The sequence below is a fragment of the Colletotrichum chrysophilum genome (genome assembly GCF_026319265.1).
Source record: "Colletotrichum chrysophilum strain AFK26 chromosome Unknown scaffold_76, whole genome shotgun sequence".
Classification (NCBI taxonomy): domain Eukaryota; kingdom Fungi; phylum Ascomycota; class Sordariomycetes; order Glomerellales; family Glomerellaceae; genus Colletotrichum; species Colletotrichum chrysophilum.
This window is the reverse complement of record NW_026517363.1, coordinates 145885-166733: the sequence shown is the minus strand read 5'-3', so window position 1 is coordinate 166733 and position 20849 is coordinate 145885. Positions and strand designations below refer to the sequence as shown.

General features: G+C 51.6%; 5 protein-coding genes across 5 annotated transcripts; 2 read left to right on the top strand and 3 right to left on the bottom strand.

Moving 5' to 3' along the window:
• Window positions 1-493: 493 nt before the first annotated feature.
• On the top strand, window positions 494-2318 carry COL26b_008590 (uncharacterized protein; the record flags this gene model as incomplete). Its single annotated transcript, XM_053181344.1, has 4 exons — window positions 494-606; window positions 660-914; window positions 962-2190; window positions 2242-2318. The coding sequence occupies 4 exons, from the start codon at window positions 494-496 to the stop codon at window positions 2316-2318; spliced, it is 1674 nt and encodes a 557-aa protein (XP_053034738.1).
• Window positions 2319-7201: 4883 nt separating this feature from the next.
• COL26b_008589 (uncharacterized protein) lies at window positions 7202-8778 on the top strand (the record flags this gene model as incomplete). Its single annotated transcript, XM_053181343.1, has 5 exons — window positions 7202-7522; window positions 7582-7745; window positions 7821-8222; window positions 8310-8581; window positions 8645-8778. The coding sequence occupies 5 exons, from the start codon at window positions 7202-7204 to the stop codon at window positions 8776-8778; spliced, it is 1293 nt and encodes a 430-aa protein (XP_053034737.1).
• A 163-nt stretch (window positions 8779-8941) lies between these two features.
• Window positions 8942-9247, bottom strand: COL26b_008588 (uncharacterized protein; the record flags this gene model as incomplete). The annotated part of the gene is made up of 2 exons (XM_053181342.1): window positions 8942-8945; window positions 9006-9247. The coding sequence occupies 2 exons, from the start codon at window positions 9245-9247 to the stop codon at window positions 8942-8944; spliced, it is 246 nt and encodes an 81-aa protein (XP_053034736.1).
• Window positions 9248-10070: 823 nt separating this feature from the next.
• Window positions 10071-10771, bottom strand: COL26b_008587 (uncharacterized protein; the record flags this gene model as incomplete). Its single annotated transcript, XM_053181341.1, has 2 exons — window positions 10071-10623; window positions 10758-10771. 2 exons carry the CDS (start codon window positions 10769-10771, stop codon window positions 10071-10073), a joined length of 567 nt encoding a protein of 188 aa, XP_053034735.1.
• A 714-nt stretch (window positions 10772-11485) lies between these two features.
• Window positions 11486-12319, bottom strand: COL26b_008586 (uncharacterized protein; the record flags this gene model as incomplete). The annotated part of the gene is made up of 1 exon (XM_053181340.1): window positions 11486-12319. The coding sequence occupies one exon, from the start codon at window positions 12317-12319 to the stop codon at window positions 11486-11488; it is 834 nt and encodes a 277-aa protein (XP_053034734.1).
• Between the last annotated feature and the right edge of the window lie 8530 nt (window positions 12320-20849).

Genomic DNA, 20849 nt, shown 5'->3' with positions numbered 1-20849 from the left:
TTATGACTTTCCCCCCACCCGCCGAAAGCTTCGTCAACTCGTCCTCCACCTCTCTCTTCTCACCCTCATTTTTCTCTTCTTCTCCGTTGCATCTCGGTCACGTCGAAGAGTCAAGTCAATTCCTCGAGCCCTTCCGACTAACGAGATCCTTTCTTTCCTTCGCTGCTGGCTCAGATCACTCTTTTTAAAACATAGCACTCCAACCGGTTTGGCTGGGGTCTTCTTTTCGCTTCTTTTTGTTCGTCACGCGCGCCGCTTTGGGTATTAAAAAGACGTTTTAATTCGGGGTCCAAGGAGAAAGAGATTGGAAATCAGTATCTGGAAACGGGACACTACGGTTATCAGGGTTTATTGGGATTCGCCGCGCCGCCCTCGTTCGATCCTCCCGCGATCCGTCTCCGCCCCAGGCCCGAGCCTGTCAACTCGTCGCTATTGTCGCAGGTCGACACCCTAATAAATCTACGCAAAGGAGGGAAAATCAAACACAGTCAACATGTCGGGTGACTTGACCTTTGGGGTTTTGGTCAAGAAGCAGTTCACTGCCCAGAAGCTGCTCTTCCATTTCCTCTTCTGGACCTTTCACTGGGGCATTTTTGCCTACGGATGGTGAGCCACCAAGTGCTGAAGCTTCGCCAATTGTGATGGCTAATTCCTCCCAGGTGGAAGCAAGCGGCCGATACGAGACTAGCGGGTCTGAACACCCTGCAGTTTTCCGTCTGGATTTCTAGAGGTGCTGGTTTGGTCCTCAGTGTCGATGGCATGCTCATCCTGCTCCCCGTCTGCCGAACCGTCATGCGATGGATCCGACCCAAGGTTCGCTTCCTGCCTCTCGATGAGAACCTCTGGCTTCACAGACAGCTGGCATACTCCATGCTGCTGTTCACCATCCTCCACACTTCTGCTCATTACATCAAGTAAGTTTCGTGGCGTACCCTGAAAGAACCAACGCTTACAACCCCAGCTTCTTCAACGTCGAGGTCACGCAGATTCGTCCCGTTACCGCCATCCAGATTCACTACGCCCAGGCTGGTGGTGTCACTGGTCATGTCATGCTTCTCTGCATGCTCTTGATGTACACCACCGCCCATTCCCGCATTCGTCAGCAGTCGTTCGAGACGTTCTGGTACACCCACCACCTGTTCATCCCCTTCTTCCTTGGACTGTACACCCACACGACCGGCTGCTTCGTTCGCGACACTGCTCTGCCTTACTCGCCATTCGCCGGAAAGGACTACTGGGACCACTGCATCGGCTACCTTGGATGGCGTTGGGAGCTGTGGTCTGGTGCTTTCTATCTCATGGAGCGTACCTACCGTGAGGTCCGTGCTCGCCGCCTCACCAAGATCACCCGTGTTGTCCGCCACCCGTACGACGTCGTCGAGCTCCAGTTCAACAAGCCCTCGTTCAAGTACAAGGCCGGTCAGTGGCTCTTCCTCCAGGTGCCCTCGATCTCCAACTACCAGTGGCACCCTTTTACCATCACTTCCTGCCCCTTCGACCCCTACGTCTCGGTTCACGTTCGCCAGGTTGGTGACTTCACCCGCGCTCTTGGTGATGCGGTTGGTGCCGGTGGCGCCCAGGCCAAGCTTTACGACGGCGTCGACCCCATGGGAATGTACGAGGTTGCTCTTCAGAATGGTCAGCAAATGCCCGATCTCCGTATCGACGGACCCTACGGAGCTCCCGCCGAAGACGTATTCGAGAACGAAATCGCTGTGCTCATCGGTACTGGTATTGGTGTCACTCCCTGGGCCTCCATTCTCAAGAACATCTACCATCTGCGCAACGGCCCGAACCCCCCGACCCGTCTTCGCCGTGTCGAGTTCATCTGGGTTTGCAAGGATACCGGTTCTTTCGAATGGTTCCAGACTCTTCTCTCGTCTCTCGAGTCTCAGTCCGATGAGGCTGCTCGCCTTCCTGGCAGCAACGGTCTCGAGTTCTTGAAGATCCACACCTACCTCACCCAGAAGTTGGATATGAACACCACGCAAAACATCATCCTCAACTCTGTCGGTTCGGAACACGACCCTCTTACCGAACTCAAGTCTCGCACGAACTTTGGCCGACCCAACTTCTCCAAGCTGTTCGCCACCATGCGTGATGGTATCCTGGACAGAACTTACCTCAATGGTCTGGAGGGTAGCATGCGCACAACTGTTGGTGTCTACTTCTGCGGTCCTTCAGTGGCTGGTAAGTTTCTCACGCCCCTTTTCTTGTGACCTTAACTAATAAGCCTCCCAGCTCGCGATATCAAGAAGGCCTGTAACGAAGCCTCTGTCGCAGAAGTCAACTTCCGCTTCTGGAAGGAGCACTTCTAAACGCAAAAGTCCGCCTTTAAAAAATCTCAAAAAAACAGCAAGATCCCAACGTTATGTTGTGCTCTGTAAATGTAGGAGGAGTTTACGTCAGAAGACGATTTTTACAGCTTCCGGGAGCTCTCCGACATGGAGAAGGCGAGTGTCGCGCCAAGAGGGGGAGAGTCGGCTGAATGATCTGGACAGCAAGCGGGAAGGCGTTGGCTGGAAATGCATTGAAGAAACCCACCCAGCGATGTGCATCATCTTACATCTTTTTGCCGCCATCCGGCGAGTGCCTCTCGGTCCATTATTTCTTTCATGTCATGGGGTCAACCGGATGGCGGGCAATGTTCTTTCACATATATAAAGCCCATATATATCACTTTCAGCTATGGCGAATGGTTTACTCCAACAGTATCGTTTGTATGATTTAGCGGGCAAGGACGTGTGGCTGGAGACGGGTGATATGATGTGATGTCAAAAAGAACATATTTATCAATCCCATCATTGGACGACGCAAGCGCTTATCTTTGGTCGACGTACGTGCCGTGTGTGATCTGTGTGATAGGAACGGAACTTCGGCCTCTAGTCTGACGAACTAGTAGGCGCAGCGAACGACTGTCAACTGATGATGACAGGAACCATCTCGACCGAACGCGATTGGTCTGTGGTTTTGCTGGGTGCTGACACATCGGCAGACTTTGTCATGCGCAGGGAGTATGCATGCCTCGCGAGCATGACGTTACAGAGGGCATTAAAGTGACAGGGGAGGGAACGGCCGGGAGTGAAGAGCGGAAGAGTCGGCGCGGAATAAGGGTCGTGGTGGGGAAATCCCACCAAAGCGTTACCGTCCGGGCGTGATCCCGGCCGAGTCAAACCCTGGAGGGCTGCTGCTGACTCAACCACCTCGCGCAGCGAAGAGCGAGGTGTCTAGACCGCGGCCGCGCTTGATCGGAGCGTTTGGAATCATTTGGTCATTGCTTATGCTGTGGTCTGTGTGAGGGAGGGAGAGGTGGGCGACCCAGCGAAGAGGGCGAAAGCAGCGACTTGGCTCTGACGATCGGGTGGAGAAGACGGGGGCATGTGTCAAACGGTTGGCGTTTGGGGTCTGGACTGGGACCGCTCCCGACATGCGTTGCTGCCGTGCGGACACTGCGGAGGCGGCCGATGTGGTGAGATGGGACCTGGCTTCTGAGATGACTCCCTTGTTATTTTGGGGATGATTTCTTTGGTTCGGACTTTGCATCCGTGGGGGAAAGGGTTTGAGAGATGGGTGAGGTTGATGTGAAGATGGGACGACTTTTGAGGAGTATGTTATGACAGTGATGTCGTTTTTTGTTCACTGCTTGAGTCGTGATATTTTGGTCATCTTGGCGTGTTCTCATGATCTGAGGCGGCCTTGAACTGGATGGAAGTGTTTTCTCCTCGGTATGCGACTCGCCGCGTACGTGTAAGTGGGAGTTCCCAAGTGTTGGGTGTGAGTGGGGGCATCGCGCATTTGAGGGTGTTTTGTATGAAGCCCCGTCCCGCCTAGCGCAGACACGGAATTCCCGACGGGCGGATTGGGTTTGCGTGTCTGCATGTTCGGGTGAATGACGCAAAAGGTGAATAAGAGTGGTTCTTCTCTTCTTTTGCCGCGCAGATGGGATGAAAGTGGGATTGAATTGCGTTGGTGGTGGTGTCGCGAGTCGGGGGGGACGTCGCGGGGTGATGTGGTGTTGGGTCAGCGGCCTCCGAGGAGAAGGAGCCGCCGCCCGCGGACGTCTTCCGAGCGGGCAGTTGCCGGTGGGTGGAGTGTTCGGGTATTGAAATGCGAGTTTGGTTTATGCTGGATGTTCGTTTGGTCATGCCGAAGGCCGAAGGCTTATCATTCATGAGGCCGAGGGTTTTTGCAGAAAGATGAAAGGTTAGGTGGACTTCCCGTCATGGGCGAAGTCTTGTAGTCTTCGAAACTGTATTCATTTTCCTTTTAGTCTTGTGACTGGAAATCTGAGTTTGTGAGATTGGGATGATTTTTTGAGATGGCCGTGCATGGATATAGGTGGCCAGTTCGTCCATTCTTCGAAACTCTTGGTGGTGAGTGTGCTTGTTTTGAGTTTTGAGGTTGAGGGTTTGAGGTCCGATGATGGGATGGAGTGCTATTTTGGGTTACAAGATGGGATTATTTCCCTTTTTTTCAGTGGTGAGATTTGTTGAAGAAGTTGAATTGCTACCTTTTACTATGAGCTGAGTAGAGAGGATGATTTTCTCGCGATTGAGATTTGAACTTGCTGGGAGTGGTACGATATGAACTTCTGTAAGCTACATATCTTGATTGGCTTTGAGTAAACTTTTTCTGTGAAATAAGCTACTGTCAATAGTGGGAAAGGCTATCTTTGAAGAATTGTTAGATCGATTTAATATTCCTCGGAGACTTTCGTGGGCCGGACTCATACCCCAGCTGATGTTCCACGCAACTTTTACCTGCTTGGATGTATAAGTAGTTCCGTTGAGCCATTGATGACATGTCCAAGAATGTGCGCGAGCATTGCGCTGAGGGGCAAGAACTTAATGTCGAATGAAGAAGCCTACATGTTCCAATGACCTGGCGCGTTGATTATATTTTAGAATTTCCTAATAGAGATATCTAGCTATCGTCAGCCCTTGGCTCTTTCCTTCGTTTCGTCGTTGTCTCTGTGTTATCCATGGAGAATAATGCTAAGAGAAGGGGCACCGAGATGCCCGCCAAGCTTCTTGAGCTAATCTCATAAGCCATAACGTGGTTACATTCCAGATTAATTACAAAATGAGATGCAGCCACCATCACCGTGGATGATGATCATAATTGGCACAAGGTCTCTGTGAATTCACGAGAAGAGTGTTTTATATGGAGAACACAATTCATATGAACAACGATGATTGGAGTTGCTTTGAATTCTAACAGTGTATGGAGTTTCGCCTGATTGAGAAGGTTCGTCTTGGCTCTTCTCGTGAGGGAAAGCTCATCTCTTAGTCGTGATATATTTGACTAGGAAACTTTTTCTTGACAGAAAGTCAGCAATAAGTTTAGAGCCCTGTGGACATTTGCGCGCTCTAGATATTTCGAAATAATAACAATTCCTCAAAAATATAAAACAGCTGTTCTCTTGAGCTTGACTCGTGAATTGTGATGTCCTCGGTCTGTAAGTGTGCAGGCCGCAGAACCTGACATAGACGGTGATGCCGGAGAGTGGCTCGACGCGACGTGCTTGGGCGGTGATCATGTACAGAATCGCTTTTAGGATGAACGAAACGAGCTCTATTTTCATGCGGAAGAGCAATTGAGCAGCTCTCTCTGTGGCAATCAATTGTTGCTTTGGAGCTCTCGTGAAACCTGGTCGTTGTAAGGATACTTAATTTCAGATTGGTGCTGTTTCCAGGCCCGGGACACTAAGGAGATAGTCGTGTGTGTTTGCATGTACCATAGATATGGGTTCTGCGACTGAGAGTTCCTATCAACATCAAATTCTTTAAGAAACAAGACAGCATGGCTAAATTATCATCTTGTTCAAGCTTGTGGTGTGGTGACAATCTTGATCCCTTGTTATAATTGCTATTCTTTACCAGCAATTTCAGTGGTTTTGCGTCCAGACAACAAGTAGCAATATCGTCGGACTCGTGTATGGATGATGGATCTAATGAGGGCGAGGGTCTTCGCGACTTCTTGAAGGGCATTTGGAGCGATATTGCACTACCAACGAGTCTCTTCATTAGATGCTCCCTCAGACTGTTGATTCCTTGGGTACAACCTAATGACGATGGAGGAGGACGGAGAGGCACGAAAAAGACGAGATGCAGGTGTTGCTTCCAATCATATCTTGGAGGTCGTTGCGAAGACGACCCAGCTCGTAGTTGATGAAGCCAGTAATCTTGAGGACCTGGCTGCGAACAGTTTACAACTTCATCACATTGATGGAATAGAAGGATCTTGAATTGCCGATGTTGTTGTCATTTATAATAGCTTAGGAGGCCCCGACACACAGAGCAGACACAGTGAGCTGGAGGCTTTTCTGCTGCTGGAATGTTGCATTGCGATTTTCGTGGTTGAGTCAGCGTAAGATCATGCAAAGCTCGCTGTGTCAGATTAATAGTGATGTGTACTTTCTAGCTTAACAGCTCAGAAATAGTCACCTTGAGAGGAAGACATGGACTGTGCATGTCAATCCATGTCTGCTTCTCAAGGTGATCATTTCGAATTGGTGATCGACGACGGCGCCATTGCGGCGGTGCCATTGCTTGCCAAAGAGCAGATCCCATTCCTTCGATTTTCCGATGATGATCGCTTGCACATATGTGAGGATGTTTGCCACAAAGGGTGGTATTCAGCCGTATGCGCTACTTCGCATCTCTGCAGCTCTCAGGGTGTTACGAAATGAATACGTACCGACTGGAAGCTTTTGAGTATGTCCATAAATCCATGCACAGGACTTTGAATTCACAGATGACTGCTTGGTGCATCTGAAGATAATCAAATGCGTGACGCGCTCGAAGAGCTTTATTGTTGTTTCCATCGAAGATCGAGAAAAGGCTGGCTTCCACTAACTGACATGCATCGGCTCTAAGAGAGCCGGTGCAACTCATGTACTCAAATCATATCCGTCAACACCAGGTGCATTCACAGCACGGAGCTGTCTTCAATCCGGATCCGGGACCGCAAAGAAAAGTGGGTCGCTACATGGGCCGGCTTACCGACCTCGGTCTTGGCCGGGGTGATAGAGCCCCGCACTTCATGCCGAGGTGATTGAGACAACCAAGGTAAGTGATCACGCTCGATGTGTGAGCATCGTTGTCTGACTTATCGCAACATACTTGCAGCGATTCTCCAGCAATCATCGTGCGGAACTTTTAGTGCTATTATCTGCTCCGCAAGATTGCATTGATCAGCCATGTCTCGAGTTCCCTTCGCAGACCCTCCTTGGCTCAGAGGCCTACCCTCACCCTATTTCAACGATTCACACAAGAGGTTCCAAGTCGCGTGTCGCAAGTTCATCGACGAAAACCTGAACAAGGATGCACTTGAATGGGAAACATCCGAGGAAGTGCCATCCAACGTGTTCAAGACGTTCGCCGATGGCAACTTCCTTCTTCCCGCCCTGCCGGCGCCTTTGCCCGTAGAGTGGCTGCGAAAGCTCGGAATTACCCACATGCCCGGGCGGGTGCCGATCGAGGAATGGGACTACTTGCACACAATGATCTACTCCGATGAGGTACGAGTGTCGTTGTATATGCTGACTTCCCGCATGCAACTAATCGCGTCACTCTATAGATGAGTCGATCCGGTCTGGCTGGTCCCGGAGGATCTATCACTACTGGCGTTGCTTTTGGAATCCCACCTTTGCTGCATTATGGCGATAGCAAGTTGCAAGAAAGGTTCCTGCCGGAGCTTTTGCTTGGACGAAAGAGAACTTGTATTGCGATTACTGAGCCAGAGTAAGTTGAGCTTTCGTGGTGCAAGCACACTGGTTCTCATGAGAAGAGGCTGACATCTTTCTTCAACTATTGCAGCGCCGGATCAGACGTCGCAAACATCACCACCACAGCTGAGCTGCAAGGTAACGAATACATCGTGAACGGAACCAAGAAATGGATTACCAACGGTGTAATGGCGGACTATGCAACTTTGGCCGTCCGAACCGGTGGCGAAGGCTCAGGGGCTAAGGGAATTTCGCTCCTAGTGGTGCCCCTGGACCAGCCTGGAGTATCCAGAAGGCGCCTCAAGGTCTCTGGGCAGATCATCGCGGGCACCTCGTTCATCGAGTTGTCCGACGTTCGCGTGCCACGCGAGAATCTCATCGGCCGCGAGAACGAAGGCATGAAGTATATCATGCACAACTTCAACCATGAGCGCATGTTCATCTCGGTGGGCGTGACACGGCAGGCCAGAGTGGCGCTGAGCTCGGCGTTTGCGTATGTTCTTCAACGTGAAGCATTCGGAAAGGTGGGTGACTATCGCTGATCTTCTCACTCGAAAATATTCAAGGAACGTACTGACAGGCTATCCGGAAAGCCACTCATTGACCAGCCAGTCGTGCGCCATCGCCTGGCGAAATGCGGGGCATTGCTCGAGTCGCAGTCTGCTTGGGTCGAATCATTTGCCTATCAGCTGTCAAAGATGCCCAAGAAGACTGCAGACGAGGAACTTGGCGGCTTGACCTCCTTGTGCAAAGCCAACGCAGGAATTGTGCTAGATGAATGTGCAAGGTGCGCTGTTCTGTTGTTCGGAGGTAACGGATACACTCGCACTGGAAAAGGAGAGATTGCAGAAAGTAAGTCACCACGTTCAAGTCTAAATTGTTTTTGGTTAAATTGACACTAATTATGACGTTCAGAGATCTACCGTGAAGTTCCGGGTGCGCGGATTCCTGGTGGAAGCGAGGATGTGTTGCTTGATCTAGCTATTCGCCAGTTGACCAAGAGGTTCCTTGCAGAAACCGAGAAGGAGAAGAAGAGATCCAAGCTGTAGAATATCTTTTTGTACATTCATGAATACGCAAAGTGAGGCGAGGCGTACGTGTAAATTTGTTCATTCTCAACAAACCAACTTGGCTCGATGCAATTGCGCTTAAACTCCCTTTTTTTCTCCCAACATGCGATCGGCACTTCGGTGCTCAACTTGTTGGCGTTGTTCATCTAGCGTGTACAAGTCAGCTTCAAGTATTTGGTAATGTCAATGTAGATCGTTGTACTTACGCCTTGGGGTTCTTGCAATCAAAGTTGCCATCTCCGTTGATGAAACAAATCTGGTTCTCTGGGCAGTTGCCCTCCAGGTTCCAAATCAACCTGCCCTCAGATCCCATCTTGCACTCCAACGAGTTGACACCTGAGCACGTGTAGTCGCCGAGCTTAGCGCAAGATGAGCCCGGGTTCTGGGCATTGACTCGTCCAATGGCCACGGCGGCCAGAAGGGTGGTCTTCAAAGTGGTGGGGAGCATGATGTCGGTTGTCGAGTACTAAGGGGACGGTGGGATTCCGGCAGAACTTCAGAAGATTGAAAGTGGGTAATCGTGGTAACTATCAAGATGGCTTTTGAGGTTTGGGGTTTCCTGTAGATTATATAGCCAAAAGCCCATGTTAGAGAGGATTGAGGATATGTGAAACTGCAAAAAAGAGATATTGCGACGAAAGTGCAACGCCTCCTCCGGCGACCCCGAATCGCCATGCAATTCAAAGTCCCGTCGCTCGCAATCTCGTTGATCAGTTATGGGAAGATATACGTCACCACTTATTAGAGTTTCGCATGAATTTGATTTATTTATATACGGAGTAGTCCAGCGGCCCTTTTCACCCGACAAACAGGCTGTGCACCGTCCCGATGAGCTCGCACACTCGGATACTTCCACAACACGCGACAAACTGATTCATGGACTAACAGGTGGAACGCTATCGGTGTATCGGCGACCAAACTTGATCTGGCTTCGTTGCAAATGTCAAGGTTGCATCGAAACCCATAGCTTAACTGTTGTTCTGCGCTTCAAGCCACGCTTTGTCTACACCAAAAAAGCAACCAATATGTACAACGGACTCATAATACGAATATGAGCAGCGCTTTCAGCTGATCAAAAATAGTTGTTTTACCATCGTCGTGTTGTTTTGCTACTCCTGTTCTCGGTTGAAACCACCGCACAAGGAAGGCTGATGAGTTTACATGAAGTATCAAATCTCGAATAAGCTCTACAAGGGCATGCCTTCAGAAAGATCAATATTATTTCCATGGCATCAGCAATTGGATCGAGGCATTTGCCGAGCCCATGAAAATCAAGCTTCAAGATGCCGCACAAGATCGTCACTACTGATCCTTTGTTCTGGACTCCAATGCAACATTGGAGCCAGCAATGATCTGTCGCCTGCATGATCCGATGACTTTCGCAAACTCTCTATTCTCAAAAGCCACTGCATCATCTCGTCTTTGACGTCTTCGTTCTCAAAAACACGCGGTAGAATCCATGACCCGTCAGGCAGGGGAATATCCCCAAAAGCAAACAACATCGTCACGCCCAACGCCCACACATCGCCAGCTTGGCACTTCTTCTTCTCGAAGAACTCTGGGGGCGCGTATGACGGGGTGCCGGAAGGCGTCCAGCCGCCCTCCGGTAAGCTCTCAGGATTGACTAGTGCAGCGCCGAAGTCGATGAGGACTGCATGCTTGAGCTTCTCGTCCCATACAATGTTGTGCGGCTTGACGTCGTCATGAATGATGGATTTTGAGTGGGTGTACGCGAGGGCACTTGACATCTGCTTCCACAACAACCTTGCGTCATCACGTGTGAGTGTGCATTGTCTGGTGTCCGACTTGATGAAGTGATCGAGACTGTGACGCGCTGCCCACCGTAGAGTTATCGTGAGAGATACCGCATCAGAGTGTGTAATTTGGACAATGTTGGCCTATAAGAGATGGTGAGACTCTCTGAACTTCACTCTATTGTAAGATTTCAGAGAACTTACGTGGGTGCCCACATGTCTGAGAGCCTCTACTTCCCGCTCCCAATGTTGGACAGCCCGAGGGTCTTTTTGAGGTTGGAACTTCTTAACGAATACCTTGCATAGCTTCGGTTTCCTCTGGCGGGTCTCAGTCACTGAATTTTAAGGTAAAGGTAACGGTTCGTGTCTGCCTGCTGGCCGTTGGCAGCATGCGCGCACCACTGTACGAGACGGAACAAGAGAGTCTCTCGCAGCCTTCGACGGGCGATAACGCGAAGTTTGGGGAAACTCACTGGTACGTCGTTGGCCAAGGTGGGTTCAGCTACGGGTCGTTCTTTTGGCTCCATCGAACATACGAGCACGTTTGAGATTTAGACTGTATGGCGAAAAAAGATAAACGTTGATTGCTCCTGTGTCGTAAGGATGAATGGGAGAAGGTTTGAAAACTGAATAGTGACTTTGAAAAGACGAATGCAGGCAACCTTCCAAATACGCACTAGACTCTGCACGATTGCGACTCAAATTTGCCGTAAAACCCAGCCTGCATGAACGGGTGACTCACGCCGGAGCCAACGGCGGCCCCCGCCCTCTTCGGACCAAAGTGGACCATCTCCGTTCCGGATAACGGCGCATCAACCGGGTATGTGGTCATGCTTCCTGACCAGTGAACCCAAGACGCTTGTCATGAATGGACGCGCTATATTCAGATCGTACAAATTGGGTATCTGTGAATCTACAAGGGGCTATCCGTATCACACGCTATCCTTCTCGCGTGCGCGAGAAATCCCGAACAACCAGAACCCGGTAATGACAGCTACGCTCTCCCATTTCTCCCCCAAATCCCCCGTCAACCCTGTCCCCATAAACTTGAATTTCAGTCCGTTCGCAATCCCGATATTCGACCTTGGTGCCAAGACGGCAACAACTTCATTCCCGTCGCCCGAGAAGCCTTGCTCGCGCGCCTTTCTGCTGCCTCCAGCACCAGCCCTGGGCCCGGACATCCTCACCAACTTGCCTCCGATCGAATGCCGCGCGAGCTCCTTGACCTCGTTCCCACTCGAGCGCCTCCACTGGAACTCCTCTTCCCTGCACTCTTTGCCAACCTTGATCCGGAAGGCAAGACATGAGGCAAACACCGAGCCGCACCGCGAGTTCGCTGGCTTTTCGTAGGAAATCTCCTCGACAACGGTGTGCGGGTCCGACGGATCGTGGAGGGTGATTGTGGCTACGAAGCTGACCGAGCGGGGATTCTTCTGTGTCATCCTGACGATGATGGGGTCTCTCTCGCTCGGCCCGTTGTGGAGATGGAGGGGTTGCATGGTGGTTTGGAGTCTTGCGCTAGCGGAAAATGCGAAGAGGCGTTCTTCTGATGATATGGGACCGAGGTAGTAGAAGCCTTCCTGCCTGTCAAGGTAGCATTGAAAAGATGGAGGAAACTTCGCCAGCGAATTCAAAGGCGTTTTTGAGTCGGAAGGCGGGTTTTGGAAGCCAGTGCTGGGTGCTTGATATGTCGGGATTTCCTCTTTGTCTTGGGAATAGGGAGGCGGGTTGTCGCTCAGACGTCCCTTGCCTTTGAGACTGTCCATTTTGGCGGAATTCGAAATATTGTGTGTTCGACGTCAAGTGTTGTCTTCGAAGAGTCGGATACTCGAGGTCGTCGCATCGCAATATTGGGCGGGTCGCTATTTATGAACTGGAGCACAGAGTCAGCATACTGGTCACGCGGGATTCCTCCAAGCGTGGCTCATCTTGGCGGCTAACCCAGCTCAAGGGGCTGTGAAACGACCAGACAATTGCCAATGACGTCAGTCTGGCAAATAAGCAATTGCGACGGTGAAATATAGAACAAACGACCATCCCTGACTGCGCCTCTTATTTAACGTCTAACAGCCACAAAAGTCCGAAGAATCCAACACTAACACGAGCCTGCGCCACTTTCCGAATTAGGCAGTCCGAGATATCTCACCACCACCCTTCACTCGCACAGTTGAGTTTGGGAGGAAGATGACATGGCCTCGATAGCAATGATGGATGATATTGACGGCGGAGGATTCGAAGGACGCAGAAACAAATTCTGGGAGAGAGTTCCAGACGACATCAAAATTATCCTCGCTGTCCATCATTTGGAACCTAACCCACTTGTACGAAATAATGCTAAGAAACCCAACTGCAAGATTATGATTTAGCTCCTGGGTATAAATTTGTTGTCATGATACTGAGCACTGATGACACCACGCAATTAGGCATGCGCTTGGTGGCGTGCTTAGAATGTTTGTGCTGAGCGACGTTTTACTGCGGTTGGTTGAAATGTCATGCCTTGACGGCCGTGATTTGATGCATTAGCTTTGGCAGAGACCACGCACCCCCGTGGTCGTTATCGGTCTCTCGCCCCTCTGAAGTATCCTGGACTGAATAATTGAAAAAGATAGCGTAGGTATGACTTCATTTGCTTACTTGTTGTGGTGGCTCTGCAATTCGACGAATGCTTCTTTCCCGTGGCCTGGACAACCCGTGATCGACGTTGGAACCCTGAGGAATCTCAATGTATCACATTGCTCTCACCTTCGCTCTTGTAGGCGCAAAAATAAACTTTTAGACTGTTTGACCATGCCGTTAGCCAGACTCACGAATGTTATGAAGCCAGTGATGGGTAAGTACGTTTTGTTGAAAGGCCACGCTTGTCTTTGACGTGCTCTCTAATCGATAAATCCCGTCGGCCAGAGACTTCCTGCAAGCATGGCACACTGTCTACTTAAAAGGGTTCGCTGGGCATTGTAACTCCCCAGGGAAATAGCGTATGCTCCAACTTGTTTGATAATTTCAAATGTCCGATACGGGTGGGAAAGCTACTGCCAAGAGGGGTCTGAAAAGGGGCACAGGATACCAAGACCGAAGAGGCTTCGTCTTCAGTGCATTTCCAAGCTTAGACAGCCCAAATACGGAAAGGACAACGATGGAATGTGCGTGGACGAGGCTCGAAGACAGCGTTTTCCATCTATTGTCGTTTTGCGCTCTCCGGCATAAGCACAGCCAAGCTGGTCGAGTTCAGCCCACAGGCGATCCTGTGCACCGCATGCGCTATTTGCGGCTTCCAATGAGATTGATACATTATCCCAACTTTGAAGAGGGGGAAAGAGCGGTGTGGAAGTTGTGAGCTGTGGCTTCAGAGGGACGAAGGGAAATGCAAGACTGATGCCCAGAAAGCCGGTAGCAGATACATAGACACCGAGATGAAGAGGGCGTCATGAGAAGATTTAAGGGCAGGTGGAATGTACAGCATTGCGATTTCGAGGACCAAATTTTCCCCTCGACCCGACCCTATCAATCCTGCTCAGATCTCTCAGCAATGGCAGTTACATGACTAAAGAAAGCCAGGAGAATGTAGCTGGCTCATCTTCAATGGTATGCGCTGTAGCAATCTCATTGCTGTTCCTTGCTGGTATCCACCAAATCAATACTCTGACAACAACAGGGATAGTGAACGACAAAGCAATAGGCAGTTTGGTCCTGTTATGGGCTGCAGACGATCGAATATGCGACACAGTCCACAAAAGCCTTTACATGCCCTGTTCAGGCCCCAGCAATTCAATGAATTGTCAGAGCTTGACACCACATTCCATTGCCGAACATGAAATGCCAGGGATTCAGCATTAAATACTGCCGGCAGGTAGTGGGATGTATGGTAGGCGGCGAACATGCGGCAGGCTTGCGGCAGCATAAAAGAAAAGACTTCTTAAGCTTCTGACAATGATAGAGAACAAGACGCAGTTCGTTCTGTGAACCCAACATTGACTTAATGAACCCGATCAAAGAACTTAATCGTGGAGCGAGTAAGCGGTTGAAATAGATGAAATGACGGCCTCACACCTGAGCCGCGGCGTTGCTTCTCATTCCTAGCCTTATTCGCACCACATAACACAAGAACGACAACAGAAAAGAAACAGATCCCGGCGTAAGGGAGGAAAAGCGAGGTAGGTGCTAAACATTGGTTTCAGGAGGCTAGGTTCTTTTGCATGATACCTGCGTGGGCCTGAACCTTACCTGGCAAACGAGTGTAACACTGCTTTCGGTTGCAGAAAACTTCAGGGGAGAAAGCACCTACAATGATTAAATACTCCGATGCCTGGTCGTAGTCACTTGGATCCGCATCCAACCGAAAAATTAATATCTCAACTGAGAAGCGGTTGTGAAGCAGTGAAAACTCGTCAACCACGATGAATCTGGGTGAGCGGTGTTAGACGCCGTGGGCCCTTGACCCCGTAACAGAAAGATGAGTCCCGCGTTTGGATGCAAGCTTGGGGCATGCGGGAAATATAACATCCTACAACTCTTCAACAGTCACAGCCAGCGAGGACAAATTCGATGTTTCTCAAACTCCCGTGTATTCAAGAACCTCGAGACAGATGCAAAGCGAGTGCTCGCAGCGTCCTTTGCCGATGTAGTAAGGTGGTTATGATTGTGTAAGAGTCACTTTGTGGTGAATGAAACGAATACGCGCGAGAACGTCAAGGATACATACCAGTGGTGAAAGAGGACCACACGGGGAGTGAGATACGTCCCGGAGCACAGGCGCAGAAGTCGACAAGGGTTTTTGGAGCAGTAATGAAATGGCCCAAATAAGTCCGGGGCACCTTCTTTCGCACTCTTCCACTTCATCGAATGAATCAAGAGATGGCTAACGAACTCATTGGAAAAACACAAATACATCACAGCCGCAGTTGCAGAGACTTATGACACCGCCCAAATTTTAGCCGTTGTGTGAGAATAGACAGCGAGGTTATGGGAGATACAAGAATCACCTGAGAGCCGGAATCGAACTTGACTCACGTGTCGTGTAGATGACGAGATGACGACGTAAGCTAGAACGAACGTCTCTTCAGAAAGGTTCCAGACTTTGGTGACCCGTCAGCATGTTCACATCATGTAGCGGGCGTTTCTCGCTTGAGCAGTGTCTTTTGAACATCGTTTAGAACCTGCCATCTCATCCTACACTCAGGCGAAGGTGAATGTCAGTCCTTCCTTGCATCGGAGGGTTCTCTAGCTCCCGCCACAAGCAATATAGGGTGGCGTTTCGGGATGATGGACACTATCACAAGCAGCCGATCACCATCCTTGTGACTTCAAATGGCGCTGCACCATCGGTAACACAAGGTAAAGCCAACAGAGACTACTCGTTGGAGTTGTTGAGTGACCGGTCAGGTGAGTTTGAGCCTCAAACCTAAGATCACTCACCGACCGTCGGTCCAGATTCCGTGCAACACTCCACACCGACCACAAAGACACGCACCGCCATCTGCAACCCGCACCTCCAGCTACTTGCCGAAGGTTGTCTCACCACCCGGGACGGGAAGGCAGAATCGAGGTGTGCTCAGGTGACTGAGGCTGAAGGGCTGGTCCAACAGCTCGTCTTGACGCCGGGCGACGACCGAAGCAGAGACCGTTCGCGCCCGCGGTGCCGTCCCCCACCATTAGCCATTGTCACACCTCGCTGAAGCGGCTTCGGTCGGCGGGAGGTTCCCGGACCTGACCAAAAGCGGAAAAGTGCGATATCGGAGGCTGGCCAATCCACAAGCTTGAGGTGGAGCGCCATCACACACTTCCCATCCTGCGGTTCCCTTCACCGCGCGCGGGATTTGAGACTTTTCCCCCATTTTCCTCACTGTTCGGTGATGGGGAAGCGCGGCCAGTGAGGGTCGCTGATCCGTCGCTGGCCGCATCGTCAGTGGCCGGAGGAATGCAGACCGAGACAAGTGATGAGCCCGGAAGGGTGGGGACCCCTAGGCTCACCGGGTCCCGACAAGGAGAGATGTGGCATCCGTTATCCATACCCGCCACCCTCTTTTTTGGCTCTCCAACTGTCGTGGAAGGATGGACGGAAAGCCGAAGCTCGATTGACGGGCGTTTAGTCAGACGTTGATGACATGTTGGGGAGCTTGTTGTGATCATCGGCACGCGTCTCAGGCAGGGCTGGCTCGCTGAGTTGAATGCAGCGGTTGAGAGCATCTGCGGCAGAGAGAGGTTCGGTTGTCGATGTCGATGTTGTTGTCCTGCACATGCCATGCAGGGCGACAGAAACAGACGGCGCGACGGCTATCTCAAGCGCGAATCCCACCAGTCTCGCGCATGTCTGTCGTGCATATGCCGCTAATCATAGACACATAGCGACGGTGTAAGGCCGGCCGACTCGGCGGGAGAGAGAGCCTGGAAGGACGAATACAGACATTCCGAGTGAGTGGAGACTCGCGTGCTGGGGTGGTGTTGATGTCCCTCCTTCGACATTGGGTCGACTGGAGTTGCAACGCTCGTAGCTAGGTTTCCTAGAGTCAGAAGCATAGCCACGGCATGACATGACGGTTTGCTAGTCATCGGGAAAACTGCCTTGTTACCGCTGTCAAGCCGGTGGCACTCTGTCGGGAATCGAGATGTGCGACGGGACGAACGATGGGGTCTTCATCCGTAACCCTTGTCGACAGCAGGCCAGACTAGACCCGGCCAGGGCAAGGCATGGCATGTTTGGACCGTTGCATCGCGTGGGTAAGTGAGCAGCAAGACCTGGCATGCTGTCTAAAAAAGCATGCAGCAGAATGCTGCGTAACTCGTCTCGCTCGAGGGGAATTACAGAGGTAGCGGGATTGAGACACGCCGGTTGATTCGTGAACCGGGGTGAGAGAAAGAAAACGTTCAGGTGCTAGTGTGGGGGGTTGAGCGGAGACCTATCGGATGGAGAGTTGCGGTGAGGCTGGCGGTATGTCCCGGTGAGGTCAAGGTGCGATTGGCTGGAATGCATGATGGATGGATGGTTGAATGAATGAATGGTCGCAGGCTTCTGATGTTCGTTCGTGGGGCGGCAAGGAAGGTGGTTGTGGCCAGCTCAAAGTCTGCAACGGTCGGTACGCATATTGGATGGATGGAGGTGAGCGAGGTCAGAGGTGAGTGGTGAGTTCGGAGACGGCAAGGTGTGGAGGCCACATTGAGGCCCGAGATTGCAGTTTGTTAGACTTGTGTGAGATAAAATTGAGTTGGAGCAACCAATGAGTGGTGGTTGAGCGGAAACATCGATTCCTAAGGAGCGAGGTTGTAAGTGCAGAGTGTGATCTGTTGACGATGTTGGGCCGTTGATGTCCGACTAAGGTGCGGATAATTAGAAGCCAAACCAGACGATTGGCTCTCTGGCGGTGGGGTCCGAGTTGACGGTCCCCGATTGTTTCCAGTTACCAGTCGCGACATTCATTGGGCTTTTGGGCCTCGAGGTGAACGATTCAGCTACCCGATCCTGATGCTCGGTGGGCGGAGCCGTGGGAAGCGGGCGGGCGGGACGATGGCTGGCTGTTTTGAGTGCTGAAAAAGGACGCGTTGTGTGAATCCATGAGATGAGGAGGCATGATGCAGCCAGCACAGCGCAGTGCAGTTGAGTTGCAGCGCAGCACACGCAGCGGAGAGCAAATCTGCTGAGCGAGACACAGACAATTGGGAGGCAGGAGTCGGGGGCAGGGACCGGAGAGGGTCCACGTGGTGCGCATGACATGAGCTTCCTGCCATTGCTGGCCTTGATGGACCAGGACATGGAGGCAGGCAGATGCAAGACGCAGGCCAGGGCTTTTTTGCATCGTCAGAGGCGCTTGTTTTTTTCTTTCCTCTCCTCGCCGGTTGTCACGAAGTGGCCCTGCCAGTCGCACTCCGCTGTGTCCAAGAGGCACGGCACGGGATGGAAATTGGGCTTGCCCGCAACGTCGAGGATCCAAACGATGGCTTGGACGGATCGCATAGCTCTTCGGGCCTGCCACACTTCTCCGTAGGTGGACAAATTGACAAACCCGCACATGCCAAGGGACGGGCAATGCCTAAATGCTCCTCAGCCGAGACACCGAGATCAGACGTACACACCATCTCTGGTCGGTGAGCGTGTGCCCATTGGCATCTTTGGATGTTGTTGAAGATCATCGGCCGGGCCGTGTCCGTCAAGCTGATATGATGCGACTCCATGAGATTGACGCCTTGTCGTTGGTGTGATGTACTTGGTAGGTAGGTGCCGCTGGCATCAGGCGTCTCATCTGCGAGAGTGCCCGAAACACCTGTCGACATTATGCGCATCGCTTCGCATCTCTCGGAGCAAGTCGCTCTCGCTCTCGTCCATTGCCGAGTTATGTCCTCTTCTAATAAGAGAACCATCCGGATGCCGCCACGGCTGCTTGTCTCTGTCAGTTCCCAAGCGAGGCCTGCTTGTTCCGATCCATCCCATGCAGCTTCATAACAAGTAGGTGACAGGCCGGCCTTGACCCATGAGAACTTGGGGGCCACCGTTACATGTTCAAGTTGAACCGAGCGAACCAGTCGAAGGTAACCCGAAACCCCATAATTCTTTGCTCGATTCAAGCATCTCGTTAAGATCTGAAGTGGATCGCGGGGAGGAAGGGGAAAAGACACAGGACGAGACGAGACGAGACGAGAGGAAACAGAAAACGCCGAAGCATACCTTACCATGTTGAACCAAGAAAACAAAAAGTAAGAAGGTCGGAGGAATAGCGGCGGTCTACCGGCAAGGAATGCCGCCAAAGGTCAGGATCGGTCCTGGTGAGTTCTGCCTTCTCACCTGCCAAACGCGACGCTTCACCGTCGATAGAAGTCACTTCCCTGCAGAAGAGCAGCACGGTGTACACGGCCGCCTCCACTGCCCTCGTGCCATTTGGATGAAAGGAAGACACCCGACTTCAGGTGCAGTGGAAGGTGGAAGGAGGTACCTGCCTACCCTAGCTTACCTAGGTAGGAGACCCCGCCCGGTGCAGCGCAGCGCAGCGAGCAGGTGCAGCCCGTGGACCGTGGTCATCCCACTCAACTCGCCTTGCACCTTCCCACCTTTTGCAGAATGGCGCGTGAGTGTGGATTGTGGATGAGGGAAGGTGACCACTAAACAATCACGACCGGCCACCCTAGACCCTTTCCTCCTGCCCAAGCCGCTTCTTTTTTCCCCTCCTTCCCCCCTCCGAGGGTTAAAAAATTTAAACGGTGCCGGGTCAAGCGCTCCGCTGGGCCTGACAAGAGGAAGAAAGAAAGGAAGAAAGAGAGAGAGGAAGTGAGAAGGAAGGCAATGCAGCAGCGGCAGCATGTACTCGAGATACTCGGGTCGTCAATCGCAGGTGCAGCTGCGCCCTCGGCCGCGGCACGGGGCGGGTGCGGCTTCCCTTTGCAGTTGCTCTTGGGCACCTCGATCCCATGCCTTCTTACCTTGCCTTACCTTACCTACCTTACCTACCTTACCTACCTTACCTACCTTACCTACCTTACCTACCTTACCTTAGTTGACCGTGGTGTCTCTCGTACATACAAAGTATCCCCCAACGGCAAATGCGTTCTGAGAACGGTGCAGGTGGATTGGCTAGGTTAAAGTGTAGTGCATTGCCTTGGGCTGGGCCGGGCTGCTTCTCGGGCTGGGTCGTGTAACCTTGCAACCTCTTCCTTGCCCAAAGACTTCTAGGCCGTTGCTCCCTCTCTCTATCCAGTTGCTTTTTCATCGCGAGTGTCGGTATCATTGCCTCCTCTTCATGAACATCAGTAAGCCAGTCAAAGTCCCGGCCCTTGTTGCACAACTCATATTGCATCATGCCTCTTGGAACTTAGAAGCATCTGTTTGCTGTCCAGCCTGAGCAGGGAAGAAGCCCAGAGACTCAAGGTGAGGAAAACCTTACGTGAAGAAGAAAGGACGAAAGGACTAACAGACGCAATGCTGGGAAGAGGAGTCCAAGTCCCAGTCCCCATTCCGATACCCACAATCCATTGGATTACAACCCAATTGTCTGCCCTGCAACCGCAGAGTGAAAGCACGAGGACCAGGGACTCTGCGGGGAATCTGTCTGGCCCTTGGTCTCAGCGAGCTCGACGACAGTAATAAGCAACGAGCATCGCAGTAGTCGCAGAAACAACACCAACGCTTTTCCGAGCCACGAGAGACGAAAGACACAAAAGTCTGACAGAGGGTCAAGGAAAGCAACAGGACCCGACAACGGCGGATTAGTCCAAGACACGACGCAGACCCGCTCCATAAAGTCGCCATCTCTGGACACTTCCGTCGAATCATCAGCATCTCAGTCAGAAACCCAGACCCAAGAACCCAGAACCCAG